This window comes from Brienomyrus brachyistius, chromosome 4, assembly GCF_023856365.1.
Source record: "Brienomyrus brachyistius isolate T26 chromosome 4, BBRACH_0.4, whole genome shotgun sequence".
In the NCBI taxonomy this organism is placed as follows: Eukaryota; Metazoa; Chordata; class Actinopteri; order Osteoglossiformes; family Mormyridae; genus Brienomyrus; species Brienomyrus brachyistius.
The window spans coordinates 18,762,492-18,779,011 of NC_064536.1; the positions used below are offsets into that span (position 1 = coordinate 18,762,492).

Here is a 16,520-nt window from a genome sequence, read left to right on the forward strand (position 1 = left end):
CCCACAATGGCCCCCCTCCTTGCTCGTCTGCTGGGCCGGGCTTAGCCTTGGGACAAGGTCCAGGGGATGGGACGGGTGGGGTTGACTGGGTGAATGGTGCCCTTTTTCCATGCTGGTTGGGATGTGGTGGCCTCCAGTCTTACGGTCACTCAGGACGGCTCAAACACATCAAGGTTGTAGCTAAATTATCTCCCTGCCACTCTTGCTTGGTGCTACCCCCAATATTCCATTCTTTGCCTCTATCATTGGCAGTTTTACACTTGAATGTTGAACGTGCATTTGGACTAGGTAAGTTCTGGGGGAGGGTGGGAGCTGGCTTGCCTTGTCCCTGGACTGTTGTTATAACCTCAGGGGACTGATTCAGCCCCATTCCCCTCCTCCACCCACCTCCTCTCCGTCCACAAGCAGCAGAAAAACAAAAGAACTGTAAGGCCTTCGCACAAGGAGACTATGAGAGAGTCTCTTGAGCTTTCATGCCCCTCAGCCAACAAGTAGCTTTGCTTGTGAAGATGGATCGGAGCTGGTGTCGCTGCTGTGCGTCGACATTGCAGTGATTCCTGCACCTCAGGTGTTGATTTGTTGGTGTGAGAGGTGGTGGGGGTGGGGGTGTCGGTAGGCCTGTGGTATTTATGACATTCATTTGTCTTTCTCCTTGGGGCTGCTTTGCATAAAAATACAAGGAGTATTAGCGGTGTGCTGCTCCAGAGGAGCAGAACTCTCCCCCCACCCCACACTGACGCTCAGGCACTGTTGCATTTTAAACGGCCAGCCACCCCCACGTGCCGTTTAGCCCCTAAACTAGTTGAATGAAACTTTGCTGCATTTCGTTGTTTTTAACTGATCTTGAGGGACTTGTTACCTTTCTTACTCTTACTCGCCTGTTTATACACATGGGTGTTTGCTAAAGCTTTTACTTTCTGTATTTTTCCTGTGTCTTTTCTAACCAGTTAGTGGATCGTGGATTCCAATGTCACTTTATAAACTTATTTAACATGCTTAGCAGTGTCAAACAGAATATAGGAAATGGTATTCATTAGCTGATAACATTTTGCAGCGCAAATGTATTAATTGACATAAATGTGAAAATGCACGCAGTTGGTATTTAGCCACCCAGCCACGTGTTTCTGCACCTTGTCCTCATCAGTCGCAGTTAATATCCAGTGTTACCTTGTTTTGGTCATTAGCCGCTTTGCTTCTCAAATTTGTCGCATATCATGAATTCCACTCATTTTCTTTTTTGTGATGTGCTTGGGTGGGGGTAGGACTCTGGGAATTTAAAAAAAAAAAAAGATTCAGGATGTTGGGATGCACCTGTCCATCAGAGCTGCAGCATGCACTCAGTGTGGGTATACAGGGGTGCTTCTACAAGCCCTGACCTTATGCTTCTAGGGTCTCATTCTCCCTGATGCTGTTTGGAGGTCATTTCAAAGACGGTCTTTCGGTCATCCTGCCCAACCCCCACCTCCCCACCCCCTTCTGCACGTGTGTTGATTTGGAAATGGACCTCTCCTCACGGTCGCGACAGTAGGCACTTTGTGGAAACCGGAAACCGTTGACCGGGATCATCTGCTGCTGCTTAGTCACAGCTGCGTGCCCTCCTGAATGCACCCGGCTATCCAGGGTGCTTGTTGCACCCCACGTCGGGGGTGGGGTGGGATCTTGTGTCCGAATGGTAAACGAAGGGGAAGGAGAGGTGTTTTAAAGCTGTATGTACAAGCTTATGCAAGCCATACGCAACTTCCAGGGTGGGTCATTGTCAGTGTTGGGAATTACAGGTAAACCTTTGGCTCTATTTACATTTGGCCATTTACAGCATGCTTTTTTTGGTTTCTTTTTAACAGCTGTGGATAAGTCAGTTGGTTTTGTTACCCATTGGGTTCGGTGCTTAAGGATAGACCTTATGAAAAGCCGTCAGTGGTGGCTGCGGTGTTTCGTCTGGTTCCCAACCATCAGATTGGGCTGCAATGGCTCCATTACCCGTCTCCATGACAGCTTGAGTGTCAAGTTGCTATTCGCCCGCCTGCACCTGATCACAGGCAGCTGCGCACAGTCAGACCTTACCGAAAGCACCTTCCTGTCGCTGCTCTGTAGGTCTGACAGTGCAGACAAGGCAGCAGACAGATTTTGTTTCTCCCTGAGGCTGAACGAACCCGAGCATGATGTTTGTACTTTATTCCACAATTTCCTTATCGCATTATACCACACAGATGTAATGCTGCTCTTATCTGAAGCGCGGAGCAACTTGCTGAGGAAGTCCAAAATGAATCCTAATTAGCTTTGCAGACCACACCCATGGAGAAACGTAAGCAGCCGCCATGGGGGAGTGGAACAGCTTGTACGGATGTGTCCCATTAGAGGTGCCCTTCCTTGGGAATGCCCCCCCCCCTTTCCTTTCCCTGCTGGAGTGCAAGTAAATTTTCTGTAATGCATTAGTGGGCCCTGTTATGGGCTGGGGGGGTTGTGGGTCAAGCCAGTGATGCTGCAGAGCGTGGGCTCAGCCTCGGTCCCCCGCGAACCAGCCTGGCGCTCCCCACAAACCCATCCGCCACATGGCAGCCTGACTCCCTGCTCGCACCCGTGCCATCTTTGTTCCCCTCTACCAGCTTGGGTTGTGTTTCTTGGCACCAGAGGAGTTTCGGGGGTATGGAGGGGAATACGCTGAATAAACAGCGAGCTGTCTGTGCCGGTGACCAATGGTGGCACCCGCCATCTCTTCCTTTCCAAACCACCGCCCGGCCATGTGCCTCTGGACACCTGGTGCGGAGGGGGCCTTGTTGCCAGGCGCGCTGACATTTCCATGCCTGGGTGTCATTTGCATGGAGTGCCGAGTGCGGTGGTGCCCGCGTTTTTTTTATATGAATGTTATCACGGCTTGGCGAGGAGCACACTGAGGGTGGGGCTCTGCTCATGGCCGGGAGGAGGAGTCCAGAGCAGGCCACGGCGGCCAGCTGCCACTCTTTGGCGGAAGGGCTTTGGGGAGGGGTGGGGGTTGGTGCAGGGTCCTGCCCATCCTGCTCACCTGCACCATATGGTGATAGAGGCAGCGTCTCCACCGCTCTCTGTCCACCATGCGTATCCCATTGTGGGTGTGGCCATCGCAGGTGTCACCTTCTCTTTACGGGCCGTCCGAGTCAGAGGTATCCAAAAGCAACGGTGGCATTGAATGGCTGCAATACTACACCTGCCACCCAGCCCGCCCTCCCCCGTTCAGGTCGTAGAAGAGATGAGCAACCAGGGAAGGTTCTGGACCCATTATCAGCTGCAGCTCAGCCCTGTTATGCAAAACCAGCGCGTGTGTCACATGATGGGCCGAGCCCTTTGTGGCACCAGGTCGATGGTCGCAGCAAGAGTCCAGGTCATGCTGGACGTTGGCCATGGTTCCGAGGCCAAATTGATTGCTGCATGGCCATCTTAGAAGATGTGAACCTGCCGATCCATCGTCAGAGCCGGCCAGGTCCTCTGGGAACGGGGACACTGGGGAGATGTAGAGGCCCTGGTGGCTGGCCCTGCCGGGCAGCCCCTCCATCTGCTGCCTGAGCTTGCAGGGGGCTCCCGCTGCCGAAGGACTCCTTGGAGAGCAGCGCCTCGCTAATTGGAATATTTAGGAGATTACAGGATGAATATTTTGCCTGTTAAGTAGCACGTCAAGTCCCAACCCCCCCACTCCTCCCCGCCAGTCCCCCAGAGGAGCAGAACCTTAACTAGCTCCTCAATTGCTTTAGTGCTACTGTCAAATTAGGGATGCAGGGGGTGTCTCTCGGCAAGCGCAATGCCAGGGGATGCCGACTGTCTTTTCTGTCCAGTCTCATTCCTTGGACCTTGGCACATGTGCTCCCTCAACCATGGCTTGAACCGACTTCCTGTTGCTCGCTTGCTTGTACCTCCCGCCCGCGTCTCTGCCGGCTTTCAGAGCGGGCCGTGTGCCCCGAGAGTGCGGAGGCCCTTGCAGTGACAGGCGGTTTCGCTTTCCTGGCGTACTGTGCATTGTCTTGTGTGCTTCAAAGGACACCCAGTTTGTCTAAATAGCTGTTTACAGGAAATATGCATAATGTACCACAGTGATGTGGTTTGTGTAAAGGTTACGTTTAAAGTTGGCACCAACCAATGAGGAGTAAGGTTACTCCTAAGTGAAGATCAGATCTTAGTTCTTTAATTTTCTGCACGCACTTCCTTTTCATTTTTTGCCTCTTATTTTGATTGGTGGGTGGGGGTCTTCTGCAGATTTGTTCGCCTGGATTTACTATGGATATCAGTCGTGTGTGTGTGTGTGTGTGTGTGTGTGTGTGTGTGTGTGTGTGTGTTTTCCCCCTTTCTGGAGTACAGATATAATTTATTAGTGTCATAATGCCCCATTCCCATCTGCTGCTGGGATTGGGGGCAGCTGGCTGGGTGTCACATCTGCCAACACAGTTCCTGGCATTTTGTCAACGTTGTCTATCCGCTGTGGTATGGCCAGATATAAGGCCAGCATTGCCAACAAGATTAATACTCCGCTTCGAGCTCCTGAGTACAGCAGAACGCTCCACTCTCATCACCGGAAGAACCCGAATCCGTGACCTTCCGTATTTACCGGAATAAATTGGGAAGCGCAGCTCGAAGTGTCTTGGCCTCTCCTTCTTGAATTGTTAATATTTCCGCGTATTTCTCGTGTCTGTGTCGATGAGCATAGTATTCAGTTGCGCGATCCAACCCGCTGTCCAGATCTATCTCAGAACGTCGCAGGTAGTGCTGCATGTATGCTGCTGCTGCTGCTGCTGCTGTGGCATCCTGTGTGACTTGTCGCAAGTCTCACAGGGGTGGCACATGTCTGGTTGTCCTCCGCTTCCGTTACGCATGAGGAGCCTTTCTGGAAGGCCTGGGTCATGTAGAGCTGGGCGTGTTGCGGCTGATGTAACCTCTGTGCCACCATTTAACGGCCTTGGTGCTCCGTGTCACATTTATTCACATTTTATTTCGGGACCAAAGGTCGCTTTTTTTACTTTCCACAAAATGAGCGTCATTCAGTTTAAGTTCCAGACAGCACGGTCTGGTGTTATTTTTCTGTGATGTATCCATTATATCCTGTATAAGCACACAGTTTATCAAAATTTGAGTTTGTCTTATGAGAGCCTTGAGTGTGAACCTTATTGAAAATAGTGTGTATTCCCTCCCCCCCTTCTTTCAGGCAGATTTTGTAAGAGATACTTGCTGCATGTGGTGGTTTGGTTCTTGTATGAATGTTTGTCATAATAAAGCTCAATTGCCTGCTTTCTCTGCTCCCCTCCCACCCCTTGGATGCAGAGAGCCATCATGTGATCATGTGGCCAGCCTCTACAGTGGGTGGGGGGCATCCGTCACGTTTCGCCTGGGCCGCCAGTGGCTCCTCCGGCTGTCACCCGTCCACCATGAGCTCAGATACTGCTGTGAGCGTCACCTGCAATGTTGCAGGCATCTGCGGGCTGTTGGGTACTGTTGCAGGGACAGCTGCTGTTTGTGAGGCTGTTTCATAAAACCTTGCGGTTTATCGTATTGTAGGTGTTTGAGGTGGGGGTGGGGGGTGTAGGCTCTGACTGAGCAGCTTTTCACTGCCGCCACCCCACCCCCAGACTACAGTGTGTGTCAGCTTTTACTCCCCGTTGAGCTTGCTCACAGGCCCGCTCTCCGTTGCCCTGCTGCTTCTCCAGTATCTCTGTGGGGAATGCCGCGTCGCTGCCGCCGCTAGCCCTCAGACACTTCTGGGTCCTCTTACCCCACAATTCCGCTCCACATTGCCTCCTGGTCTTTGCCTGTCAGTATGGTTTGCCATACAGACCATCTGTATTAGAGGGAACATACAGTGGTTCAGTTAGTGCCCCTATAAACGCATATGATGTGGGCTCACTCTGCTAGGTTGCAGAGCCCAGGGGAATGGGATTCTGGCTCTATCTCCCGGCATGATGTCAGGCACATCCAGCCATTACAGCTCCCCAGTGTTCTGCTATGAGTACCGTTGCAACCTCTGATTGTCAAGCCAGCCAGGTCCTTTTGCTGCCGCTCTCATTTATACCTGAATGCTTAGACCTGACCCAGAGTCCTTGAACATGCAGTCTACAGTTCGGCCCATAGTTTCTAAGGTGCATTTTGGCAACTTGACACTCTGCCCACCCCCACAGCATGAGAGCACATTTGGCATTTTTGCTCTGTCATCGTCATATTTCTGTAACCCCCAGCTGAACTGTAACGTGGAATGTTTCTACCCCCGGTGTGACTGATGGGTCTGTGGGTAGCTATGGTGCTCATTAGCATGTGGAAATTTACGCATAGCAGTTAAGTCTGAGTTGCATATCTTGTCCTTAAATCTGAGTTTTTTTGGGTGTTTGGCCCCTGCTACTCTGCCTGCTACTCCTCTTGGCGGTGCTGTTATCTGTAGGACCTCTGTGTCCACGTTGCCTTTTTTGGTGTCAGAGTGCATGTAACACTCATTTTGCTATGGATGTGTTGATTTTCTACAACGCCCGGCATGGTCCATCTCACGCCAAGCTCGTGACTGATCATGTAACATGAGTCCGAAGCATTGTGAAAGGGATTAGCGCTTGATAAATTACCGTTAGCCTGTTAGAGTAAAAACAATATCTGCGTTCTCCCTCCCCCACCCCTGCAGCCCTCGGCGTCAGATCCATCAATCGAGGTCCTGGGCTCTGACAAGATGCAAGCTGCCGCCGGTCCTGCCTCCCAGCCTCCGGGTCGTGCTGGGCTCTTGGCCGAGGGCGAGCAGAAGCCAAAAAAGAAGAAGAAGAAGAAGGCCAAGGCTGGTTCCGAGGAGGAGGAGGGCAGGGCCGAGGGTAGTGAGGAGCGTGCCATCGTCTGCCTGGAGACCCTGGGCAGCCCTGGTAACGAGCCATCTGCCGAGGAGGGCAAGAAGAAGAAGAAGCCCAAAGAGAAGAAGGAGCCCAAAGCGCCCAAAACCCCGAAGACCCCGAAGACCCCCAAGGAGCCCAAGGAGAAGAAGCCCAAGAGCAGCAGCACCCCCAAGGCCAAGAGTGCCAAGAAGCCCAGGTGAGTAGCCGGATATGACATGGGGTGGGAGTGCCTGCTGGGGTGTGACCAGGAGGGGGTGCCTGCCTATCCCGCAGTGCCGTTTATTTCGTTATCTAGACCTAAAACAATATGAGCCCTTCATAATTATAGCTTAGACCTAGTTTAAGCACTAACCTCATCCTTGTCAGGTGTTTTTCCTTCAGGATGTTAAAATAAGAATCTCGGGCTCCTCCCTGAGGGAACAGGGTTGTCCTTCCTGCTTGGTGTGTCTTCATGCAAATGGCCGCCTGCCCTGGCTGGTTGAAGGAAATGCGGTTTCCAGGCTCCCGTTTGTTTACTTTTTTTTTTCCTCCCCCCTTCCTTATCGAGTCACATGATTTGCAGACAGTGAGAAAAATTCTGTTGATGTGGGCCATCCGCTTCGAGCATAACGGCGTTTTCTTAGCACACTTTGTGAGGTGCACCCCCCGAGCTGCATCCTTTTCTGTGAAGGTAACACGAGCTGGCCATGGAATGCATCAGTCAGTGCCCCTCCCCCTGCTCCCACCTCACACACACATTTGCCCCCCCCCCCCCCCCCAATGCTGCTGTCAGTCCTCTAATGACAGACCTTTATCTTCGCAGGGGTTGAGCCAGGCATTCAGTATTGTCTGCTGGGGCTTCTTCCGTAGGCTGTGTGGGGGAGGTTGGCGGGGGGTGGGTGGGCAGGGTGATGCTGATGAGCCTGATGGGATGTCAGAATACGGGGTGGGGGTGGGGTAATCTCAGGACCGGGAAAATATCTCTGGTTAGGGGGAGGGACAGGCTGGCGACCACCTCAGCGCTGACAGGAAGTGATGCGTTGCTCAGTAATGCAGGGCGGCTTCTGTTCAGGCAGGCTCCCATCTGTGCTTGCCGGCGGCGCCCCTGGGCATGAAAATGCAGTAGTTGCTGGCCGCCGTTTTCGAATTACGCAAACCGCAGACATGTGTTTGTGATTTCAGCCACAGTCCCAGTGCTTCCAAGAGGCCTTTTACAAAAGGGGTAGAAAAAACTCTAAAACATCTGACTTCAATTTTAACATTTCCCAAAACTTTGTTTTGCGTTACGAGTGGCCATAGGCCATGCTGTATCCGTGGTGCTGGTTGGGGGGTGGACAGTTAATAACATTTATCTCATGGAAATGGGGGAACACCATTTTCAATTTGTATGGTGACTAGGTCACTATTTCAAGTTTTTATTGGTGTTTCTGTAGATTTTATAAGTTCCTGGGGTCTCTGTTATACCTGTAACCCTGCTTTAAGTGCAGGTGTCTTGGGTAGAGGGGGGTTGTGGCATGTGGCGGTTAGCAGGTGAGAAACGGGCATGAGAGCTGCAGGAGAGCATGCTCTATTGTGGACCAAAGAACAAACATGCCAGTGTTTGTTTGCACTGTGGCTCCTCCCCCATTGGGAGCATATTTGTATAATTTTGATTTTTTTTTCCCCCCCTTCTCCCTGGTCACACCCAGATACACGTGTGTGTATATGCGTGTGCAAGTGTGTAGCAGCCTGTTTGCTGTACGCACAGCAGCCAGACATCTGTGCTTCTTTGAATTGGCACCCTTTCATTGTATGCGAGTGCAGCAGCATCGATCCCAGAAAGGGGGCTGCAGCGGTGGCCGATATGTGCCAGCCTCTGCCGCCACCATCTGTTCCCCTGGCCGGCGATGAATGCTGTACCTGCTGCAGGTGCGTCGCCCCCTCAGTGGCAGCGCCTGTGACGCGAAGAGCAGCTCCGCCTCCCCTCAGTCACGGCTGAATGGATAAGGTGGCATGGGGGCTGAGTTTGAAGATAGCAGGGGTTTCCCTCCCCAGCTGTGCTGGAGTAGCACTTTCACGGGCCAGTGTGAAATCCAAAATTCCACAGGGTCTAAATTCAGCCTACCACTCCAAGTTTTACCCGTGCTTATATAGTTTGCCGCAATAATAGTACGAACCCTGAAATTAGCTGCCTAGAGACTTGCAGGAAGGAGGCTTGGGGTCCTCCTGATGAGAAGCTGGGTGGCATGCAGCGTTGGTTTTTTTTTTTAATTGTGTATCACTTATGCAGAGGGAGCTTGACTTGTTGCTCTCTGGGAGCTGAACTTTTTCATCCGGCCACCTAAGTTCCAAGTCCCCCAGCAGGAATTCTGTTCCCTCGACGCTGATCCCATCGGGTGGTGAGGTAGCCGAGTGCCTCTGGGCCGGATGTGAATATGACAGGATGGAGCTACCTGCTTTGAGATCTGAAGTATCATCTATTCTGGATTGAGGAGCCTAAAATATCACTCAAGACATAGTTGGAGGCCACTGGGGCTAACAGCTTTTTTAAAAGCCTTCTGCAATGTACAGCCTAGTTTACTTTGCACCGCAGAAACAAATAATTTAACCCCTACAGTGTAATTTCCCATTAGAAGGCCTGTTTGTGGTTTAGGGCCCCAGAGCCAGGATTTCACAGCATGTCCCGAAAACAGCAGCATGATTTACATATCCATGTTTTATCAATTTTTATGCATATTGACCAATGTTTGTGATGAGGTCCATTGAGCCGTTTCGTATAGGAAGTCTGGATCTGTGTAGTGCTTTCAGCTGGCCGTGCTGGCTCTGACAGTACCTCTTGGCCCCCCGAGGTACTACCCCATGCAGATGAAGGTGGATGTTCTGTTCAGATACCTGCTGTACCCTCCTACTGACTGCCTGAATGTCAGAGTACAGGGCCAGTATGTATACTCATTTAGTGTCTTTTCCATCAAATACCAAAGCCACCCCTGGGCATTGAGATTGAGGAGGGCATAATGCATGGGGATATTTAGAGTGGGGGGGGGGGAATTTAGAGTTGGAGGGTCATAATGCACCTTGGGGGTATTTAAAGTGGGGATTGGGGCCACGCTGCACCGTGGGGGTATTTAGAGCAGCCGTGCGGAATGATCCTGGGAGGCTTGAGCTGAAGCTGAAGGTGACACTACTTGTCAGTAACGGCAGGTGTCCCATTAACCCCGGCCGCCCCCCCGCCTGTCAGCACCGCCTCGGCCTCTGGGCCGGAAAGGAAGTCGCTCATCTTCCTCTGGACCCCCACCCCCAACCCCCCAGCCACCTGGAGGGACTCACAGCCATCGATTTTCCCCTTTTCTGTAAACAGCAGTGTTTGCTTGCCAATGCGCCCAGGCCTCCAGTCACTGTGGCACAGGTGCTGGTTTTGGTGCCGGCACCAGGGTCTTTAGGAGTCAGTCGGCCCTGCGTTCTCGGCCGGCCGGCCGGAGCGGAGTAGGACAATCATTCATCCCGTTAGGCCTGTGCACGTGGTGAGTGGCATGTTGATGAGTGCTGCACTGCAGTGGGTTTATTAAAGGACGCTCTCTGTTTGCTTTGTGCGCAAATGTATTTCATGGGATTTTGAGATATCCGTGACCTCTCTCCTTGTGGGAAGGAAGAAAGACCTCCGTTATGAGGCATTTGCCCGGGTGTTACGGTTTTGTGAAGTTTTCACAGGTCAGGGTGCCTCCGATTATCTCCCCCCGCCGGGTGACACATTAAAGCCGACATTTACATTTGGAGATGCCACATGCATCACACGCACCTATGCATCTCGCCAGCTCCCCAGTCGAGGCTCCCCGGGGCGGTGCTCTCCGGTATCGACGCACTGTCAGGATGCCTGAGCGAGGCGTTTTCGCCCGACATTAAATCTGTCGGCCTTCAGCATGAGCACCACCCACCCACCCCCTTCGGCTCCCTTAATTAAATCGTACTCAGCACTCCGATTTATACAGGTCAGCAATCAAAAGAGATCCTGTCGTTTACTTGAAGCAGGTCCCCGCTTGCTTCTTTGGTAAACTTGCCCTCCTTCCCCCCCTCCCCCAAGTAGCCCCCCCCCCCCCCCTTTTTTTTTTTTTTTTTGCAAGCAAGGTCCTGTGTATTCGGGGTGAGTTGGGGGGGGGGGGTGGTAACGCTGGGCCATGATTGGCCTAAGAAGGTGGGCCCGCAGAACGCTGCCAGCGCAGGTGCTGAGTGTTTGAAAGATGATTGAGGGAAGCAGATGGCTTCAGTCAGTGGCATGCAGCCAAAAGAGCAGTGCTGGTCATGTGACCGCTGGTTACCAGGGTAATCTGATTGCTCTTGGCGTGCAGATGAAAGGAGAGGGGGCCCCCGCACTCGGCTCCGCCATTGTATAAATTTGTGGCAGTAAGAGCGGAAATAAATGCTGGAAGTCGAGGCTCATGGTAGGGGAGGATCCTGGCCATGTGTAGCGTAAACTTAAGTGAGGGGTGGGGGGCAGGTTGACAGTCTTGTGCCCCCCCCCCCCAATTATAAGCCAGGAGTAATCACTCTTTTTTTATTTATATATATAAATATAAATAATATATGAATTATTTTATATATATATATATATATATATTTTTTTTTATATAATATTATATATATAAAATATAAAATATAAAATCTTTTCCTGGAAAGCCTGTATGATTTTGAACAAGGTGGGGAGTCCAGATGTTAGGGCTGGCTCACGAGGGCTTCAATGGGGTCACGCATTATACCAATGACATGCTGCCCTTTTTTGTCTATCAGCTTGGGTTAATGCGCTTCGATTGCCTAAACCCTCAGAGTCCCCCTAAGTTCCCCTATAATCCCGTTGAACCGTCTGTAAACAGCCCCAGTGTGAACCTCGTGTAAAATAAAACTACCTAACTTGCCCCCCCCATGCCATCGCAGTGTTAAGAAGTCTTCAGACGCAGAGACACCAACGGCCACAACGCTGGCAAAAAAGAAGGAAGTGAAACGCAAACAGCCCTCCTCTGACAACTCTGACACAGAGAAGACCCCGCCCGCCTCGCCGGAGGAGGATGACGACCTGGGCATCCAGGTAACGGCTGGGTTACCGCAGCGACTGACTCCAGGTGCTGAGGAAGTATCATCCATCCACCAGCAGCGACTGCTTACAAGTGGGGGGGTGGTGGTGGTGGTGGGGGGGGGGGATCTGTGTGGGACAAAGGACACCTGGATTCCCATGAGCCCGGGAATTGTCCCTGTGACAATCCATTAAGCTGCGCCACAGGGCACGCTGTGTGCGTTTAACGCGGCTCAACATTGCTCGCTCCGAGCCTCCCTGTTTAATATGGAACAAACGCGGAGCGAACCATCTTTCATGATAATCAGGGTTCGATTAAGGCCTGTGAATAGATTCTCCTCCCAGGTGTCAGCGTAGCAGAATATCACCCGGGCGAGTTTTAACCTCAAATTGTGTGTGCATGTTGTAGACCAGGAAGGCGAGAATCTTTTCAGTTCCTGATACTTATTTGAGGGCAGCTTTGCCTCTTTTCTGTTAATGGAGTTATCTGTCTATGAAGAGGTCGTATCACCACGGTGTCCCTGATTTGTTGGATGAAGTCGGAATGCAGATGTTATGAAAATGCACGAGCCAGTATTTTGGCATACTGTAATTGCCCTGTTTTTACCCGCTTGCATCAAACGCTTGAATTTAGTTTTGGCATCGTGGTTTGAAATGAGCCGTTCTTTGCATGCCCGCCTGCACCGTTGTCTCTCCTGTGCTCACTGACCTGCTCGTTGCTTTGCAGAAGAGGCGCTCGAGTCGGCAGGTGAAGCGGAACGCTACACGGAGGACTTAGAGTTTCGACTTTCCGACGAGGAGGTGGAGGAGACTGACATCGGTACTCAGAAGTCCCCATCACACATCTCCCATTTGGAGCCTCAGGTCAGGCCCCCCCACCCACAGTCCTCTCCACGCCCTTACCCATCAGCCCCCTGAGAGGGCCCGCCCCTTTTAATCACGTCTATCCATCAGGAGGCCCCCGATGCCTGAAGGTCAGTCGTGGAGAAGATCATGGGCATGCGGGGTTATGAAGAAGCAGGTGAGAATGGGGCCTGTGGCAACATCTGAAGACGGGTGCTTCTCCTCAGCCACTGCCTTGGGTGGGAACAGCTCTAATCCTGCCAGAGATTTTGTAAAGTTAATGGAGATAATTAGGCCTGTAATGTTGCCCTCAGTGACCAGCACTTGGGGCACTTAGAACCTGGCTCCTTGAGTGAAAAGGACTGTGTAAACATAACCTGGCGTGCCCCCGGCGTGCTCCGCTTCCTCCGTGGCCAGTGCTCACGATGGCCCCTGCGCCGCCGCTGCTGCCGCCTTTGAAAGCCCCTCCGAAAGGTCCAGAAAGGGCCCCGGCCAAAAATAATACTTGTGGCTTTGAGCGGTGCAGCTGCAAATTGCTGCAGCCTGAGGAATGGTACGTTTGGCGTCTGCTTAGCGCTGCGGTTTTGGCAGGACGCCAAGCTCCGGGACGGGTTCATTGTGAATGGAGCCCCGTGCGGTTGAGGAGGAGTCACGATGATTCATCGCTAAGCTCTGCTTGGGACGCCCAGCACTGGGCGTTTATTGTTTATATATATATGGGGTTGTATGTGTATCTATAATATTTATTTGTATTATCATTTATCTATATTTTTTGAGGAATTCAGGAAAATTCCCTGCATGAAGGTCTTCGAGGTGCAGGCCTGCACATCAGAGCTGTGCTGGGTGACGTTGCTCTTGCTGAAGCGGCTGTAGGTTTGATCAGTGACAGATGGTTCTCCTCCCCCCCCCCTCCCCCCCCCCCCCCCCTGCCTATCCCAAACAGATGGAGTCTGGGAGAAAAAGTAGGAAGTTGAAGAATTCTATGTCAATTCAAGAACTTGTGAGTGGCCCTCTCTTCGCAGCTCCTTCGCAGCGTGTAATGTGCTTCTATTATCACTGGGTAGATGGATATCTTTCTGAAAGAACTGCAACATTAAAGAGCTCATAAATGCCTCCAGGTTCGTGGCATCTGTCCATAGCCAGTCCTGTCTGTTAAACATTATTTGATTGTGTCTGAGAAAGCTTCCTGCTGAAATCTGATTGCTCCTGAGCACCTCAGGCCAAATATGACGGTACTTCTGATATAGGCGTTGTCTGAGTTTCCTTAAAACAATGTCCTGGGGTCAACCTCTTCTTTGCCATATCTGGAGATACCATAGTGTCCCTTTTAAGAATGACTCAACAGAAGATCTTTCCATTTTGGGTAGAATCCTGAACAAAGTGCTGCTTTTATATTTAGATGTTTAAAACTCGTTGTGTCTGAGTGTTCACTGTGATTGGGTTAGGTTTGCCAGCGATTCTGTAGCAGTGTTGGTGCCCTAGATTTCTGGGGGGTTGGAGTGTACTGGATTTAGCCTCTTTGTGGCCCCCGCCATGTGAGGTCAGGTCAGGCCCCCTCTGAAGGCTCTACCCTGCCCTGTTCTGTCCTTCCTGCAGCTCCTACCTGCACTGCCGATGGGCCGACCTGGAGGAGCTGGAGAAGGTCAAGCGCATTCAGCAGAAGGTCAAGAGGTTCAGGCCAAGCAGTCACTTAACTCTTCCAGACAGAGGTAAGGGCCATCGAACTTGGCCACTCTCTGACTACTTACTGGACGATTCTTATAGTTTATACCACGGTGCTATTGGGTTTGCGAATGTAATTGGTCAGAACGGTGTCCTTTTTTTTTTTTTTTACATTTTCTATTACACATGCTACATGTATGCCACACAGTCCCAGCCAGGAGAATCACAGTAGTACATCAGTCTGTGTTTATAAAATTTAATTATAACTAGCGTTACTTAAGATGACTAACTGGGCTTAGCAGTGGTCACTCATGTAGAGCTGTGTTTTTTATTGCAGCAGTTTAGAGTCTGTAGCGGTTTTACAGGAATCTTCTGTTTTGAGGTCAAGTGTCCATTAAACACAGACTGCTGTCACTATACCATCAGTTTTTTCATTAAAATAACAATGGCAGGAAGCCTGAAAATGCTAAGCGACAAATGACATGCCGATCATTTCTGCATGGGCGCTGGGAGACGGGTGTTAAACATTTAACAGTGTTTAAGTGGACCCAGTGCCCAATCGAATTAACATTCCATTAGATTATATGCCCAAAATCAGAGGGAATCCTCTCTCATTTCTGTGCTGGCCACCTCCCGTAGAGGAATATCGGCCTGCCTGTGCGAAAGCCTCTTTATTGCTAATTAGCGGATTGTAATTTCACACTTCATTTCAATTATTCTTAAAACATTCTGTCACGGCAAATGGAGTCCTGCACAATAATTAAGAGGCCAGAGGAATCATGCATCCTCCCGGGGAGTCACCCCGTTAAAAACATAGCACTTTAATTAACGCGTTACGGGTTCTGCTGTCAAAACGTGGGTAAGGAACTCTCTTCACCACTGCCCCCACCACCACCTCATACAGATGGATGATGAACCTTCAATCCCGATTACGTGGAAGTCGATCGCATCCTGGACATATCTGAAGCACTGATGACAATGGAGAGGTACATAGCCTCTGATTTGTCGTCTTGCTGGCCGGGGGAATCCCCTTTGCCTAGATTCTTTTTTTTTTTAAACATGTATTCTGTTTTATCAAATACAGCCTGTGACTCACTATTTGGTGAAGTGGTGCTCCCTCCCCTATGAAGACAGCACTTTGGGAACTGAAGGCAGACATTGACCAGACCAAGATTGAGGAGTTTGAGAAGCTTTATGGCCAGGGAGCCTGAGCTGAAGCGAGCGGTGAGAGCCCCCCCCCCCCCCCATTTTCTCTTTAACATGACCGTTGGAAGGGAGGGTGAAAAGGGCCGTGTTCTTGTGGTCTCTGGAAAACCACTAATGGGAATTGTTTTATTTGAAACAGGAGCGGCCTCCCGCCAGCGACTGGCAGAAATCCGAGAGTTCCCGAGAATACCGGAACGGGCAATGCGCTCAGGGAATACCAGCTGAGGGCCTCAACTGGCTGCTCTTCAACTGGTTCAACACGTATGTGTGCAATTAGTGAGCCACGCGATGGCTGGGCGCACCGTTAGCGGGGCGTGAGATTGGCGGAGCATGCCATTAGTGGAACACTCGATTGGCTGTGCATTCTCTGCTCTTCTCTTTGTTTGTGCTGCTTCCAGTTCTGTATTTTTCACAGCTCATTCAGGTCAATTTCATTGCCTTAACTTGTCTTTAAGTCTTTAAGTGTATGATGGTTCCTTGCTCTTGAGATGGACACCCAAGGCTGCTGTTGGGGGGGGCACCATGTAGCAAAAATTTGGAACATGTGATCTGGTTCAGAGCCCAATATACGTGTTCATGTGGCTCAAAATCGCTGGCAGTTGCCCAAGTCCACCACTGATTTATTTCCACCCCCAACCACCACCTCCATGACTTTCCCCATCTAGACGTAACTGCATATTGGCTGACGAGATGGGCCTGGGGAAGACTATCCAGTCCATCACGTTCCTCTATGAGATCTTTCTGAAGGGGATCCACGGGCCCTTCCTGGTCATCGCACCGCTGTCCACCATCCCAAACTGGGAGCGCGAGTTCCGCACTTGGACGGAGCTCAACGTGGTGGTGTACCACGGCAGCCAGGCCAGCCGCCGCACCATCCAGACCTACGAGATGAATTTCAGGGATGCCCAGGTAATCTGTGTTTACATACAGAACATAAAGCCGGGCAGGGGCATGTATCCGAACTGAGGTTT

General features: G+C 51.2%; 1 protein-coding gene across 1 annotated transcript in view; it reads left to right on the forward strand.

Moving 5' to 3' along the window:
* chd7 (chromodomain helicase DNA binding protein 7) overlaps positions 1 to 16,520 on the forward strand; it is a 50,242-nt gene that overhangs the window by 16,522 nt on the left and 17,200 nt on the right. The window contains 16 exon segments of the mRNA XM_049009979.1: positions 6,620 to 7,014; positions 11,703 to 11,853; positions 12,566 to 12,593; positions 12,596 to 12,702; positions 12,793 to 12,870; positions 13,639 to 13,666; positions 13,669 to 13,681; positions 14,278 to 14,375; positions 15,231 to 15,260; positions 15,263 to 15,307; positions 15,310 to 15,329; positions 15,428 to 15,481; positions 15,483 to 15,536; positions 15,538 to 15,567; positions 15,689 to 15,810; positions 16,215 to 16,458. Of these exon segments, the coding sequence (XP_048865936.1) occupies positions 6,620 to 7,014; positions 11,703 to 11,853; positions 12,566 to 12,593; positions 12,596 to 12,702; positions 12,793 to 12,870; positions 13,639 to 13,666; positions 13,669 to 13,681; positions 14,278 to 14,375; positions 15,231 to 15,260; positions 15,263 to 15,307; positions 15,310 to 15,329; positions 15,428 to 15,481; positions 15,483 to 15,536; positions 15,538 to 15,567; positions 15,689 to 15,810; positions 16,215 to 16,458 (1,497 nt within the window).